The 14044-nt window shown below is 42.9% G+C and overlaps 1 protein-coding gene across 1 annotated transcript in view; it reads left to right on the forward strand.

The window, feature by feature from the left end:
- The window catches only part of FHIT (fragile histidine triad diadenosine triphosphatase), a 393154-nt gene extending 382965 nt beyond the window's left edge, over positions 1-10189 (forward strand). Inside the window, exons 5-6 of the mRNA XM_062500855.1 lie at positions 2534-2637; positions 10068-10189. Coding sequence (XP_062356839.1) covers positions 2534-2635 — 102 coding nt within the window. The 3' untranslated portion in view covers positions 2636-2637; positions 10068-10189. The remainder of the gene's footprint in view (positions 1-2533; positions 2638-10067) is intronic.
- Positions 10190-14044: the final 3855 nt, after the last annotated feature.

Raw genomic sequence — 14044 nt, forward strand, 5'->3', positions numbered from 1 at the left:
TAGAGGTGGTTCTCCCAATAGCTCCAGTGTTAGCTTGGTAATATCACAAACTAAGTGGCACTGGGTGGTAATTGTGGGTTGCACCTCAGAAATGACTGGCAAGGTAAGAGCTCTGAGCAGAGAGTAGTCCTGGGATCCTGTCTGGGGGTAGATGTAGCAATTTTATACTGAAATAATACTCATCTGTAAGTCAGTTGAACAATGAATACCTTGACTTGGCAGTGATTTAGCACCTCAGGCTGTTGTTGGACATTGTCAGTGTGAGAGGCTGGAGATGCCTGTGCTGAGCTCCCATCCAGGCTGGGGCTGCTCCGTGTCCTGGGGGCTGTCCTGGCACCCAGGGCTGCTGGGCTTCCAGGCAAGTTTCAGGATTCATTTCTGCTCTCCATACATCTGTTTTAGCCTCAAGTCAAAGACTGATTATTTTTACAGGTTAGCTGTTACATAGCAGAAGAAATCCTTGCCTTTACCAGCTTTGAAAAGTCACTGTGGTCTGTAACTGCAGTTTTAATTTAGACAACAACAGCCATTGCAGGTTCAGGTTAACCCTCCTTATTACTACTCACTTCAGGCTTTTTGAACAGGAAAAGAAATCACCACCTACCAGTGACACCCCCACTTTAGCAGTCTCCAGCCAGCACTCACCTTGATTGTGCAGAAACAAGATAGCAAAGGAGGACAGCAGCTAAATCCTGTCCCTAAGAGCAATTCTTGTGGGTTAAACAAGGAGACCTTGAGGAACAAGGGCAGCTCTCCCTTGCCTTCCAGCTTTTGCCTATTGTACCTCCTACCAGTGTTAGTTTGAATGGGCAAAACACTGTTTTTTTCAGAAAAAAGCTCACACCTCAGTCAGATTCACCACCACTTGCCTTGTCCTGGTTCATCCTCTTGTGAAGTGTGAGCATTCCCAGTCTACAGAAAGTACAGGATGATGGATACTCTTTCCAATAACTCATTGCCAGGTCAGCTAAACACTGTGTGGCTGTGTGCAGAGGGTGAGAGCAGACTTGTGGACATAGGGCATGTGCTGATAGTGTGTACACTGTACCAGTCCCTGGCTTTTAAATCTTTCTCTCTAATTCTGTGGCATTATTACAAGATGGATTTATAACACACTTAGTGCTAATGTAACAATGAAGATTAGTCTTCTCTGAGTCGAACAGTAATACACTTTAATTTCCCTACAGCTACTGCATTGTATTGGCATGAAAGGAAATGACTTTCTAATGCAGCTTCATCTGCTGAGCAGGGGGAAATCTGTGCTGCAGAGTGTAAAACTACATGGGACTATAGCTGGCAGAAAAATTCAGAGTAGGAGAAACATAGAACAAATAAACGTTTGTGAGTTGGAGGTATGCTAACAATCATAGTTTATTGCTAAATATTCCATGTACAGTAATGCACTTTGCTTGGCAGGTTCATGATGTCTTCATGTTTGTTTTCTCACCACTTCATCTTCTATACTAAAATTTGTCCCAGAATAAAAGGTATAAATTCATTACTTTTCAATTTTTTTATATTTTCTTGGTGACATTAACAGAAAGTTGAAGTTATGAAGTTCCTTAGAAGCACTGGTGCTGTTAATGCAGTCTTTGCTGTGCTCTAAACCTAGAACCACTGGAATCTCAATACTTAATCTGTTAAGCAAATGTTTCTGCTGTCTGGTGTAAATGCTGCCTTCACTTGACAAGTGTCAGGCGTTCTTTGAATGGACATGTGCACAAATAGTCACTCAAGTGCCAATATTTACCCTTATATGGAACTGCTGTCTTCAGGAAAGCAACAAAGCCATCAGCTTCTCTCTTCTTCTTGAGTGACGAAAGAAGAAATGATCATATCTGGGACAATATCATGTAATAGTTACTGCAAATGGGATAGAGCAAATTTCTGTGGACTTAGTGTGCAAGTTAGACACAAAAATGATATGTTTGATATACTTTTTTTCCCAAGAAATCAATAAAATTTAATTATGCTTAAAACAGCAGGTTTTGTTTCTGGACTAGGGATGTGTCTTGCTTTCAAGAATGGCAGGGTAGGATTAATAACTTACATGCAGAGAAGGAATGAAAAAAAATATAAACTGGTGGTGGGGAACAGTTGTAACAGGGCCTTGTTATCACAATAGGTCTTTGATAGGAAAGGTGGTGCCATGGGCAGAGGAAAAGGCAGAGAGAAAAATTTACAGGAAATAGTGTCAAGGTGTCCAGCTCACTCCACTGATGTGGAGGGTGCTTCAAAGTACCTGAGAGTTTCCCTATTGTTTTACCTGCCAGCTTTGCATCAAAGACTCACAAGGTGTCTGCCATAAGCTGAGCCTGTCACTGCCTGTCACTCACCCTGGCACCTGGTGTTGTCCTTGTAAATGCAGCAGAGCCAGTTAACCACTGTCACTACTCAACAACCTTCACCTTTCCTATCTTCATCACCAGGTCCGTCCATCCTGAAGACACATGGAATAGTTAGATTCATTGCTCTAAACTTGACATTAAAACTGAAAAAAATATACTTTTTTTTCTTTTTTTCCCTCAAAAAGTTGCAGCGACATGACAAAGATGATTCCCCTGACAAGTGGAGGACAGAAGAAGAAATGGCAGCTGAAGCAGAAATTCTGAAGAAGTATTTCCAGGAAAATTAGAGGTAATGATTTAAACATTGACTTACTCCTGCAACACCCAAAACTCTGTTCAAGCCTCCAGAGACTTCTTGAGGACAACAGGGCAAATATCTAGAATGAAACAAAAGAAACCAAAGCTCTTGTGTTTGTGTTGTTTCCAAAAGGGCACAACACTCCAACAGTGGCTGAAATAACATGCTCCTTCTTGAAAAAAACAACACCATGCTAGAGCATTTTGTTTCCAGGCAGCAAAAATAATGCTGTGCTAGAAATGAGAATCATCAGCATTTACTTAAGAGGAGTTTTTAACCTAACACATCCTCCCTCTGTTTTTAGGACAGAAAATAGCCCTGGTACCTCTACACAGAGCTAAAACTGGTGTGTCTGTGTACAACCATGTATGCATATGCACCTATACACACAAAATTGCATCAGAATTCAGACTATAGAGTGGATAGCAAATACTAACCTCACCTGTCAAGTATTAAATGGTTTGATCAGTTCAATTTCCAAAACTGAAGCCTGCTGGAAAACTGCCTGTTCTGCTAAATTTTCCACTGGCCTTAGAAGGAAAAAAAAAAAAAATTTGCAGGGAGGAAAAGAAAAGAAAAAAACACTTGGCAAACACTAACATTGGTGCTCTAGAAATTGAGAGTTTTTTCTTTTGTACCTGGAGTCCCAGGAGCCAGATTCTTCCAGCAGAAATGAACCGGCCCCCGGAGATCAATGTGAGTTAGGCTGGGATTTAACACTGCAGCAAGGATGCCAAAAGCTCTCTCTCCCCTGCTCCCCATATGCTGTTTGCCATCATCCAGCACTTTCACTTCTCTGTCATTTCTGACTATTTCATGCTTTTCCTCTGAAGAACCAAAATCCCAGAAATAACCCTCCTCTCTCCGTGTGACTCACTGCTTGCAGCCCAGCTTGAGAAATCTTGAGCTAAACTGCACATTGTATGGGTGGAACACTTACGTGGCAGCTCTCATCTCCTGTGCCATTCTGCCATTTGGATGGCATTTTGGATGACTCCATTTGGAGTTCACCAGACTTCTCCTTCCATTTTTTTCTTGCATCGTGACCATGTTCTTGTCTTCTCCAGCCAAAGTAGCTGTGCCAACCCTTCTGTGGATGGGCACAGAAAAAGCCATGTAACACATGTAATTCCCATCTGTGAAGGAAATTTCTCCCTAGCAGCTGGGACCTACAGGGTTTGGAGCAGCAGGGTTTGGACTACACAGCCACATTTCTGCAGTGGCTGTTGGAGTTGCATTTAGACACCCACTTTTCACCTTCTCAGAAATATGCTGCTCAAAAGGGAATTACTCAGCCAGGAAGAGCATATCCTTGGTAATACATGTGTAAGCACTCTTCTCTAACAGAGACATTATGTGGTGCTTCATCTATGGCCCAGCAACCAATGAATAGTACTTAGGGGAAAATGGCACATCCCTATTCCAGTGTGATATTGTTTCCCTTTATTGATTTGGTAGGTTTTGGAGGGATTATTTTCTTTTTTGTCTTTTCAGAAATGAATTGGAAGTGCATTTATTCCCTAGAGATTCTCAAAGGGGTTGGAATTAAATCCCCACATATCAATAAAACATTTTTTATCTCTTCTGATACTAAACACAAAGCTGGATAGGTGGTATAAATCCTTTCCTGAAATCAAATTCGTGTGGCTGGACATCTGTTTCCATTTATTATGAAAATGAGTCAGCGTGTGTCTGCATGGATGACCTCTTGACACGTTTCCCGTGATATTAAGGTCATTACCTTTCCTAGAACAAACTGGTAAATTAAATTTTCCTGGCATCATTATCATCAGGGTGCCGAGTACAGGCAGTCCTTCCAACCCTTGATTCCAACTTAGGCATCACTGTCAATCTCTTCTCCCCAACATTATTTTGCTTCTGAGGCTTAAGACTCTGAACCTGAGATAAAGGAATATCTCTGCACCTTCTGCATTTCTCAGCCTTCATCTAGCTTTGTCTAGCCTTGCTTCTAAGGTGATGAAGATTGAAAACTTCTGGCAAATTAACAAGGTTATATGCATCCTTCTTTGAAGCTGTTTTTGTATTTCACCTACCAAAGACTTATTTGTAGGTTTACCTGAATGACATTTGACTTGAGTTTTCTTCATGAAGCATAGGGAAAGGCATAAAGAGCTGAATGTGGGTGTTCTGCAGCCAATAAATAGCAATTTTAAGGCCTCATGCATCATTTTTGCACTTCAGTGTTTTGTTTAAAGAAGCCCAGTTTAGCTAGATTAGCCTGGGCAGCCCAAGCTGTATTTTAAGGTTTTTCTAGCTACCCTTAGATTTATCACAAATCCTTCTCCACCTGCCACAACTGCAAAGGACTGGACTTTTACTTGTATTTGGAGACTGTCTGATCAAAAAGGACTTGCAAGTAACTTTTTCCTAAGAAATACTTGAGTAAGGCAGGAAGCTCTTGGTTCTCTCCCCACTCATTTGCTGGTGCTGATCCCTCTTGGCTGGCTGGCTAACTACAGTTAAGTGCTTCTACATCAGTCCCCAGAAAACCCAACATACCCACCCACTTGCTTAAGGAAATGAACCCATTTATCCTTGCTAAGTTTCCACCCTTGAGAAAAAGCTTATCTTTAAATATTTTATCTGTGTGTGCAATGTCAGGGAGTGAATTTGTATTTTGCATGTGTTTCTGGTCTTCCCCTGGGTGTCCCCATGCCCCTGTATCCCACCTCATTAGAAGGACTTGTCACTTCTTGAACAGCCCCAGCAAGTGCAGGCTCTGCTCACAGAACTGTGTCTGCAGAGCTGGAGTTCAGGAGAACTTCATGTGAATCTGGAAGAGAGAAAGAAAAGGAAAGAAAAACTTCTTTTGGGGGTGGATATTTAATACAGAATTTCCCCAGTTAGTCACTCTTGTGCTTAGTAGCACCAAGATTTTATCTCTTTAGAACCTCTTTGGGAGCTTTTCTCATTCCTCTGGTCAGCCATGTCTCATAATTTGGTTTCTTTTTGAGGTGGATCCACAGGGAAAAGTGTCCTTTCTCAAAGAGCAGGATTTGATACAGCACCCTAATTTTCAAGTCTATTTTCAGATGCGCCTTTTGAATTTTCTAACTATGTATAGCTGAGTGTTTTGATAGTCTGTTTTGTGCATTTTAAATTGCACATGCCAGCAAAAAGGCTAAAGATTAAAAGACTTACTAACCTTCAGATAGTATGTGAAGAATGTTTCTCTTCAAAGGCAGCCTCACTGTGTGTTGTTATTTCTGAAGAAAGAACCAGGCTGCACAAGTTTCAGTAGTTTTCTGTTTTGTGCATAACTGAATACTTCTATGCCATTAGAAAAGTAGTCAGTCTTAAGTACAATGTCAAAATGTCCCTTTGCATAAAGAAGTTGACAGTGATATTCTGTTGCCAAGTGCTTGGAGTTACAAATATTCAATAGCTTTTAATTGCTTAACCACCTGAATAATTTGTGTCCTGCAACATGCCAAATTCTTGTAAAAATCCTTTCAAATAATGTGCCCTGCACTGTCTTGCAGGATTTCTAATGTCAATTCTTCCCCTTGTCCACAGTCTGGCAATGTTTCTGAATAATATAGTCTTTCCAGCTTTTGCAGAGAATATAAATTTTATTCTTTTTTTTTCCCCCACTCATTCTTTGAGAGCACTCATCCTACCTCACAGCTGCCTGTTCTGCACCAAGATCTCAGCATGTGTGGAAAAAATGCTGTTCTATTGACTTCTGCAGGGAAATTACCACTGATAGAAGCAGCTGGCCAGGAGGGATTTAAACTGGCAATTTGACTTGCATCTGATTTTGCTCCAGCACCTCTGGAGTGTGACAATCCATGCTGCATGCATGAGAGTGAACACCAGAGCAATCCCATCACTTTCCTTAAATTAAGCAAGTATGACAAAATTACTTGCAACACCCAGCTTTGCTTGTTTTACTGTAAGAAAAACCCTCCTATCATTTCTGGTACTTTAAACTGCATAAACCCACAAAGTAATGGCTGTGTCTGTGATCCACAGAGTGGATCTGGGATGCACTGAGGACACAGTTCTGCCCCAGAAGATGCTGTACCTTTGTACACTGTGGGTCACAGAGCAGGTTGTCCCCTGGGTGGGCACCACAGGCATGGTGAGTGGTATTTTCTGCACTTGGTGCTTCTGGTTGGCAAAGCAGAGTCACTAGGCAAGTTTGAAAAACACAACATGTTGTGTTATGGGAAATGGGAGCAGGGACAAGGGGTGTAGCAAGCAGAGACCCTCAGTAGTTTCAGAGCCTCACTTTATAAAGCAGGGCAACCTTTTGAGTGCTCACACTGGAGTTAGAGTCAAGGTGGTGCCAGGGCCTGGGCAATTCCCAGAGGGCATGGTCTAGGAGCTGTTTGTATGTAATCCTGAAGTAAACACACATCCCAGTAATCTGCTACAGATTTCTCTGCACTCCAGACTGAAGTGCTATTAATTATATCCCCCACTCAGAAGCCTCAAAGAAGCATTAATTAGAAAGCAGGAGCTGGCAGTTTGCTTGTCTGTGTGAAACTATTATGACCTGAGAATGAAGTATAAGCTTCAAAAGAAACACGTTTTATGAAGGTCACCTTGAAAAACATCATAACAATCTGTCAGAAGAGAATGCAGCACTCCAAGTGTGCATTTCAGTATGACATTATGCTTTAAGTAGTTGGAAATAGCAAAGAGAAGATGGATCAGATCATAGGGTCTGTGCTTTTCCACCCAAATTTCTCTCTTTTCTGCCGTAAGTACATATAAAATAATGTTTTTGTCATTTCAATAGCATGCAAGGCAAATTAATTACCAACACAAATCCAGCAAACATAATCTGGCCCTTGCTGGTATTTTCTAAGTGTAAAATATCCAGACCCTCCAACTCTGTGGCAGCAAGAAGGTTTATACCCAGAAATTACATTACCTCTTCAAGGGAAGGTGTGAAGAGCCAGAAGTGGTGCAGTGACTGTACAGCAGTGACACCCAGACTAGAAAGCTCAGGCCCAAAGGCTTCCCCAGAAAAATGTGGTGTGCTAATGCACAGCAGCCTCAGTGTCGAGGGTGATTATTTTTCTGGTTTAAGTATGTGATTATTTCTTATGAAAACAGAGCTACAGGTGAGCTAGCTGGAGTTATAAATGAAACACCATCCTCTTGTGGGAGGCAATAATGTCCCACTTGCACCCATTCCAGGGCTCTGTTTTGAAGCTGGAAGTAGTACTGTCCTGAAAGTTACACACCTCATTCTCTGGACATTCATTTCCCTATAGGTGGCCATTTCATTCAGCTGCCCAGTATATGAATTCCATGCAGCACTGCTCGGATGCTGTAATTACAGCTACACTAGAAACATCAAAGCCAGAGACACAGAAATGATTGTACAGCATAAATGCAAAGCAGCAAATGCATTACTGGTGAAGAAAGCTGACAGCCAAATGTTCTCTTAACCTGCACAGTCTGAATGCCTACCTGGGCTGCCTGTCAAAATCAAATATTGTCATTGTGATCAGTTCTTGATTCATCATTGGCTTTGTGTGTCACATTGTATGAGAGGAAAATGGGGAAAGCCAAGCATAAGGGTGGACATTTGTCACAGGACCTGGGGTAAAAGAGCTGAGGTGCAGGACGATGCTGAGCTTCAAATAAGGATGGTATCAACTGTGACTAGGTATTTTTACACCCAAACCTGTCCTAAAATGGTGCTAATCTCTTGCCCCCGGAGCTGCCAGAGGATGCTCTTTCGGAGCAGCCAGACCCTCCTTGAAGCAGATTTCATAAATAGTGCCAAGTGATTCGCAGGCTGCCATGGAACTGTCACTCAGGAGGGGCTTACAATGGAAACTGTTGCTCAAATGCCGTGGGAATGGGAAACATATGTTTCAGTGAGAAAAGACAATCAAACAAAGAAGTGGGTGGCTGGGGAATTGCAGCCACAACAGCAGCAAGAGCCGAGCCTTGTGCACAGCCCCGGGGAGTGAGTTCGGGGGCTGTGCCCTCGTCTAACACTTGGGTAACAGCTTTGTGTCTAAGAAGCTGAGATAATTTTCCCAGTATTGAAGCCAGCTCTAAACATGTTCTGAAGTGAAGGTACAAAACTGAAGATACCAAGCCAAAAGCCCATTTCGTGCTCAGTTATTAGCGAAGGTTTGTATCGTGGTATCCTGTTGCTGTAGCTGCTGCATAATAGATCTGCCCAGAGAGACATTCAAACCAGCAGCTGGAACACGACCTCAAAGCTTGAGCACTGCCTTTGTGTGAGTGTCAGTATCCAGGCTGTGTAGGTGGAAAGGCATTGATAACTCCTCCAGTACGTAGTTTGAGAAAGGAAGGGGTGATGGATCTTGGAAATATGTTGGACTGAGTATACTTGAGGGTCTGTTTTTTGCCAAGGTATCAGTCTCTACACAAAAGCAGAGGTATTGCAGGGATAAACTCAAATGCCTGGTTTGTGTCAGCACCTGGGGCTGCTGCAAGCCTCCAGCTACTACTGCAGTAGTAACTGTGCCATGTATTTGTGCAGGGATTTTACACACAGCTTCCACAGCTGTCAGGCTCAGGAATTCTGTTTCTCTGCTTCAGGAACACCTTCCACATCTGTCATGGCACATATTACAGGTCTTTTACTAGGATGGACCACCAAGAGATGCATAAAATTGGAGCAGACATGTCAAGAAATGCCCCATTCATTCTCCAATGTGTGAGGCTGGGGGCATTTTCAGGGTGATGGTCCCAAATCACTGGTGTGTAATTCGTTGGCATTAGGCAGAGTCACACCACAGGGTCAGGATGGATGAAGACATACAAGAGATGATAGCATTGAAAGATTATTTGTAGGAGCTTATATAAGAGATCATGAGCCCCAAAGAGTCTTGCATGAGGTTATTATAGCAAAATAGATTTGAAGAGTAAGAAGCTGGATTTGATGACACAAGATGCCCTTTCTAATCCTTTGTTCCTGTGAGGAGCGGTCAGCAGAGCTGGGGACTGTGCTGTCTTACTCAGGGTCATCAGAGAGGTGGCCTCACTTCATGTTTGTTTTTTGTAAAATGATCCTGACCTCTGTCCAAGGGTGCTTTGTGAGTTAGGAATGAAAAGCACAATGTGAAAGGCAGGCATTAGTATTATTTGCAATTGCAGTTTATTGAAAAAGCAGATAATAAATCAGACAAATCTCTTTCTTGCTCTGGTAAATAATTTTAAAATAGTTGTGTGCAAGGCTTTTCTCCTTCCTCTGTTGCATGAGCTGTAAAAGGAGCTGCAGTGTTCTGTGTGGGGGTTTAACACTAAACATTTCCTTTTGCCTGTTGCTGTCAGTGACTCCTGTCAGAACCCACTAATGAGCACCTAAGTCGTTAGTAATAAACAGCCTCACATTTTGTCTTACTAACAAAGATCAAAGCTCCTATTATATGTAATGATCTGTTATGTTTGATGTTTCTCAGGTAGCAAAGTGTTTGGAACACATCCCATGACACCAGAAAGTCCCCAGAAAGAACGACCTCATTCTCCAGTTCTCAGTGGCCCTGGAGCTGCAGCTCTACAATTTTATTATGTTCTACAAATATGGGATTCTTCCATGAAAAATTTTATTGGACCTTTGGATATCATCAAGGTTGAATTCCAGCAAAGACAACTAAACAGCACCGGTTCAAAATATTGTTCTGAATTGTAACTCATATTTTTCTGAATTGTGTACTTGGGAATTAATCTTTTTAAATTGTCCCTTGGCCTAAATATAAATAAAGTGGCAGGAAAATCAGGTAGCTACTGTGTTTAGGTACATTATAAAGTGCTTACTCCATGTTGTGCTCTTTGATTCAGTTATTGTATGTAGGCTAGTTTGTCATAGAAAAATTAGATCTTTTAGTAGTGTGGCAATTCATACAAACCAAGACTTTGTTACAGACTAGCCAAGATAAACTTGGAAAGCTGGTTTTTCTTCAGATGGGTTCTATAACAAGAAACATTAAGGTTTCTGAGATTTTTCTTTTCTCTGTTCTTTTAATGCATTATGACAAGGCTTCTGGAGTTTTAAGTGATACAAAACACTTCTGTAAAACAATTAATATGTAAAGTTTCTCATGGGATAGCAGTCACATTAGGCTTAGACTGGCACGAATGGCTGGTCCCAGCCACAAACAACGAGTGGGAGCCTCCCACGTGGAACAATCTCTCGGCAAGAAATGCTGTGTTCAGAACCCTGCACAGGAAGAAACCAACCATGGGTTGGTTGTTGATTGCTAACACATAACACAGGAAAAGAAGTCACACAACAGATGGAAAAGAGAAGAAATGAGTCCGTAAGATTTGTGCGAAAAGAGCACCAATAATCCTCCTCTGAAACTGCAGGGAAGCAAACTACAAAAGCTTTCTGTGTCCTCCAAACTCAGGATGAAAAACAAAATGCCCCCAAGTCTTTCAATAAGTGTCATGTTGGGAGAGGCCATAGGGTGCAGAGTCTACCTGAGGGCTTGAGGAGGTCACGGTCAGGTCCAAACCAGAGCCTGGCAGAGCTTTGCCTGCCTGGCAGCACAGTGGGATCATGTCCAGAACAAATTCAACTGCTCCATGATAGTCTGTCCTGGAGGGTTACAGGCTGACCTGAGAAGTATGAAAACACACAATCGATGAGCTCTCATAATTTTCACCAAGTCTCTCTCTGCTCTGTACTACAGAGCTATTCAATCCATTGGCTTGAAGTCTTTATGCTTGTCAAATATAAATAGAAATACTAGAGCAAAATCACTGATGCTTAATTCCGGTTTTTACTGTCATGCTATTTAAACATTGCTCCTGAAAACCACTTTGATTCAAAGACTTACCATGACCCAGTGTGGCCCCCAATATCTTCCATTAGCCCTTTTAAAAACTGTACAGATTGTAACACTGTTTCTTTTTCTGTGCAGAGTAAATGAAAAGTCCATTTTGATGGTGTCTGCACTTTTTAGACACTGAGCAAGGGCTGAATAAACAGGAAATGAAGGTCAGGGAGCAAGAAGTGACAGAAAACGTAAGGTGAGCACACAGAATGGGCAAAGATGCTGGCAAATGGGCCAGCATAAATGGGTCCTTTTGCACTTCAGCATTTCAAGTAGCTGTGATTTCACATAGAAGGAAGACAATGGTTGTGCTGCTGGGGAACACTAGAATAAAAACCTTAGCATCAGTTACATTTGCAAGGCATTTTCAAACCTGGTGCTCAATGGCTTCCTTTTTATTATGGAATATTCTGTATTAATTCTGTAGCTGTGATGAGCGGGCGCTGCGCCAGCCGTTTTGCATGGGGGCTGCAGAGCAGATGAGTGCTGAGCTCCATGGAAGATTTCATTTGTGTAAATGAGGAGGCCGTTATCACAGCACTAAAGGTCCTGTTTTTAAAAAAGGCCTCCTGTGACATTATGCACAAAACAACCTATTTATGCAGCATGAAAATATTTATGTGCTCCTTTCCAGCTTAAGAAGGGAATTTGCAATAGATGAGGGACATGAGAAAGGATTGGAGTGAGAGATAAGGAGAGATTAGAAAAGGCAGATCATGAAGTACATGACATCCTGCAGCAGTATGTGCAGTAAACCCTTGTGGTTTTTTTAAGATATGGACCTTGAAGATGGTGCCTGGATCATTTATATACTTCTTACAGACTTAATTTTCAACAGGCAGGGAGCTGTATGCAGCGATGCTGTTGCTGGAAGTGAGGAGATGCTGTGCTAAAGACACTGATGGCCTTTGTAACCATCTTTTCAACCTTCATCTCTTGCCCTCATGGGGGTTGTGCCTTTGGGCTGGCAAATGCTGCAGTGCTGAGCTCCCTCGCCCAAAGCAGGAACACAGGAAAAATCACCTGTGCAGGGATTCAGATGGCAAAAGAGGAGTGATCTCAATGGGGTGGCTTCGTAACAGGACAGAGCTCAGACCGTCATTCTCTGTCCTTACACAGAGGAAAATTTCCCAGATTTTTCAGTTCCTAGGAGTTTTTCCTGAAGCAGCAGTTCCTCTGAAGGCTTCAAGGGCTGTGCCTGTGTGCCTCTTTTTCCATGAGTACATCAGATATGGTTTGGCCACAGTTCTCCTCACTGACTTGTAGGAGCAGGCTGGGAGCTCCACAGGTCCCCTGACTGCCCTGGAACAGAAATTACAGAAGAGGTGTGTCAGGACATGCACGGGACAGACAGATTATTGGGAGCACACATCTGATGGGGACACTTCAGCCCACGCATGCACTTCCTGCCATGTCAGGCAGCCCAAGTGCTCTCAGCAAAGGCTATGAGTGCAGTGTGGGGGTGTTTGTTATTTGTCTTTCAGCAGTTCAGCATTGTTCTTGCTCCAGATGCAGATGCACCAGCTCCAGTTCTCCATGGGACAGTTGATGCCACCCCAGGCAGCTCAAAATGGTTGTGTGCTGACAGATCAATGGGCTGGGGATGGGCCGTGTCAGCTCCTTGAAGACTTTGTGTGATAATTCAGAAATCTATGCTGCTTCTAACCTCCTCTAATACACGTCCATTCCACCCCCCCCCCCGCCCCCCGCCTCCCCCCAGGTGTCAGGCTCTCTTTTGGTTCTGTGCTCAAATAAGCCAGTGTTTTGTTTTTAATTAATGCTAATTAAGAGAAGGGAGAATGTTCTGTTGGTCTCTGTGGGAGCCTGACTGGGCTGCAGGCTGATGCTAAGACAGTGGAGCCTGGCAGCAAAGGGGGGAGTCAAGGTCAGCTCCTGGCCTGTGACAGTTCCCTGAAATGTGGCCAGGGACTGAGCACTCCTGAAATAAAAATACCTGAATCCGTGTGGGATCCAGGATCATCTCATACCCAGCTGTAAAGCAATAAAAATCTAAATGCCCCAGTACCCACAGAGCTAATGAAAAGTTCTCAAGCCCAAATACACACATAGTGACAGCCATGAAAGTACCAAAATAATTTCTATGCCAGGTTTCTGTGTTGTATCCACTCCCCACCTCTCACTGTCACTGTGGTCGATGGCTGCTGAAAAGCCTTGTCCGATTCCCACATCTGGTTCCTGACGTGCAGGCCAGCAACTCTGGGAAGGAGAAAATGCTGCTGCTCATGTAAGCTGTCCTGTGTGCTGGCAGGGCTGTGAGTTTCAGAACAGAGTGATATATTTCAGCTCTTGTGAAATTTCTGAATAATCAGCTCATCAAAAAATATCATGCAGAGTTCCCTTGTAGTCCTTTCCAACTTGCCACCTCTCCTTCCAATAGCTCCGTAGGGTGACCACAGCTTGGCAGAGCCCATTAGCAGAGCTCTGCACAATCACTCATGAGTAGAGCTGGCTGGAAAATACAGTGTTCCCTCCTGAAAAAAAGGGAAAAAAGATGAGTTGGGGCAGAGGGTGTGTTTGGCTTGACATTTCAGGATGATTTTCCCCACTTCTTTCTCCAGAAACCTCTTCTGCTCCCTCAC

This window comes from Cinclus cinclus, chromosome 12, assembly GCF_963662255.1.
Source record: "Cinclus cinclus chromosome 12, bCinCin1.1, whole genome shotgun sequence".
Taxonomy (NCBI): Eukaryota; Metazoa; Chordata; class Aves; order Passeriformes; family Cinclidae; genus Cinclus; species Cinclus cinclus.